The sequence below is a fragment of the Echinops telfairi genome, unplaced genomic scaffold (genome assembly GCF_000313985.2).
Source record: "Echinops telfairi isolate 266 unplaced genomic scaffold, ASM31398v2 ScPeMD7_443;HRSCAF=831, whole genome shotgun sequence".
Classification (NCBI taxonomy): domain Eukaryota; kingdom Metazoa; phylum Chordata; class Mammalia; order Afrosoricida; family Tenrecidae; genus Echinops; species Echinops telfairi.
Window position 1 is genome coordinate 17,108,858 of NW_022104341.1, and position 2,031 is coordinate 17,110,888.

Here is a 2,031-nt window from a genome sequence, read left to right on the forward strand (position 1 = left end):
TTAGACAATCATTTAATGACTAGCTACTGAGTATCTTTCATGAGAAAGAACTGAGGATCCTATAGTTAATATACACAAACGTATAGGTGGATGCATACCATATTAAAACAAAATGTTTTTAAACTAAACAAATGGATTTTTGAAGGCTATAGCTATGTTTCACTGAAAGTCAATATATTGTTGAAATATTGGAGATCCCAATGTATCCTTTTGTAACACACATTTTCTGTCTGATTAGATTTAGTCATCCTGTTTAATCAAAAGCATGTTTTAAAATATTCCTACCCACAGATGTGACATATAAATACCAAATGATCTGATATTCACTAATATTTTTAGTTCAAGATATGAATTTAAGCCAGCAAACATTAGGAACTCACTACTCATTGTATCGAGAAATCAATAGCTATTTTATTACTGTATACAGTATTCTCCTGAAAAACTATGTTTAGCCAGTATATTTATATGTGACTTAAATAATTTTTTTTCAGAAATGTGAACTAGAGAAATGATGAAAAGGATGATGTTATTTTAGAATCAGAAGGAGCTGTAGTAAACTATTTCAACCCATCATTTACAAAGAACTTCAGTAAGGAGCATCGATGATGATATTAGTGGGAATGAGAAAAGGTTAACATTTATTGAGCACAACTATGTGTCAATGGAGTCCTGGTAGCTTTGTGGTTATGCCTGGTGGCTTTGTGGTTACAAAACTATTCAGTATTGTAATTAAAACTAACCACAAGGCCAGCAGTTTGAAACCACCAGAGACTCCTTGGGAGAAAGATGGGGCTTTCCATTCCCACAGAGAGCGACAGGTTCGGAAGCCCAGAGCGGTAGTCCTGCTCTGTTCCATAGGCTCACTAGGAGTTGGCACTGACTCCATGGCAGTCAGGTTTCTCGGGACTGCATGTCCGTGTTGTAGGACCTAACAAATGTTATGACAAGATTACACAGGTAAGTGCTAGACTATCTAATTCCAAAGTCCGGGTTCTTTTCATCTTCTACATGCTAAATCTCATGGATGAAAGTGCTAAAATAAGGTATTTTAACTTTTTTGCAAAACATTTCTCTTTCTCTTCGCCAATATCCCAACACTTGAAAAATGCAAACTATCTAGTGGGAGAGGGCTCAGAGTCTTCTCTGAGGAAGTTTTCTAAAGTCAGTGGCTTCTGTAAATGCTATAAATGATTATTTCACTTTTTTATTCGAAACAGAACCCAAAGAACTTTGAGGTTGCACATCACACAATAGTTACCCACAAAACTCTTCAATCATCCTGCAAAAAAAAAATTGAGATTATACAGAGACAGGGCAATTATGAAGATGAGTGAATGAGCTGTAAAGATAAGTCATCTGAATTCTTCAGAAGAGGCTATTTCAATGATTGGGACCATGTTAGGCTAAAAATTAATGTTAGTATAGACATTATTGGTCTGTTTACATACCTGTTGCCATACCACACAGATGCTTTCCAATTCCTATCACAGGTAGTTTTTCTTCTATTAGCAAAGGAACCTTGTCTGAAATAAAAATAAATAAGAATTAGTTAGTTCCTTGTGAGATAAGGTAAATGATGTGGTCTTCGAAAAAAAAGAAATCATTATAATTTCTGGATTTTAGAGTTGAAAGAGCTATAAAATTTTTCATTTTACAGTTTAGGAATAACAGGTTCAAAGATGAAGTGACATGCTATTTAATCACGGCTGGCTACCGACAGCCAGAATTAAAGTCAACATTTCTTGCCTTGTTTTATATCATGTTAAATATTAATCCACTGATAACGAGACTCAGAACTTGCCCCCCTCAAAGATTTATTTTGCTAAGTATGTATTCACTGATAAAGGATTAAAATATTCCCCTACCAGAAGATTTTATATGAATGCTATATTCAACACATAAAATAGCATAAAACACTATATTCAGTATTGTAATTAAAACTATAAATAGGATTTTTAATATATCTTGATCAAGAGGAAGATATTCTCTTAGCTATTCACAGTTCTGAAAATAATATTTCTATAAAATTAA

The 2,031-nt window shown here is 33.6% G+C and overlaps 1 protein-coding gene across 1 annotated transcript in view; it reads right to left on the bottom strand.

Annotated features, from left to right (window-relative positions):
• The window catches only part of TRMT13 (tRNA methyltransferase 13 homolog), a 25,127-nt gene that overhangs the window by 2,220 nt on the left and 20,876 nt on the right, over positions 1-2,031 (bottom strand). The window contains exon 4 of the mRNA XM_045292029.1: positions 1,449-1,523. Coding sequence (XP_045147964.1) covers positions 1,449-1,523 — 75 coding nt within the window. The remainder of the gene's footprint in view (positions 1-1,448; positions 1,524-2,031) is intronic.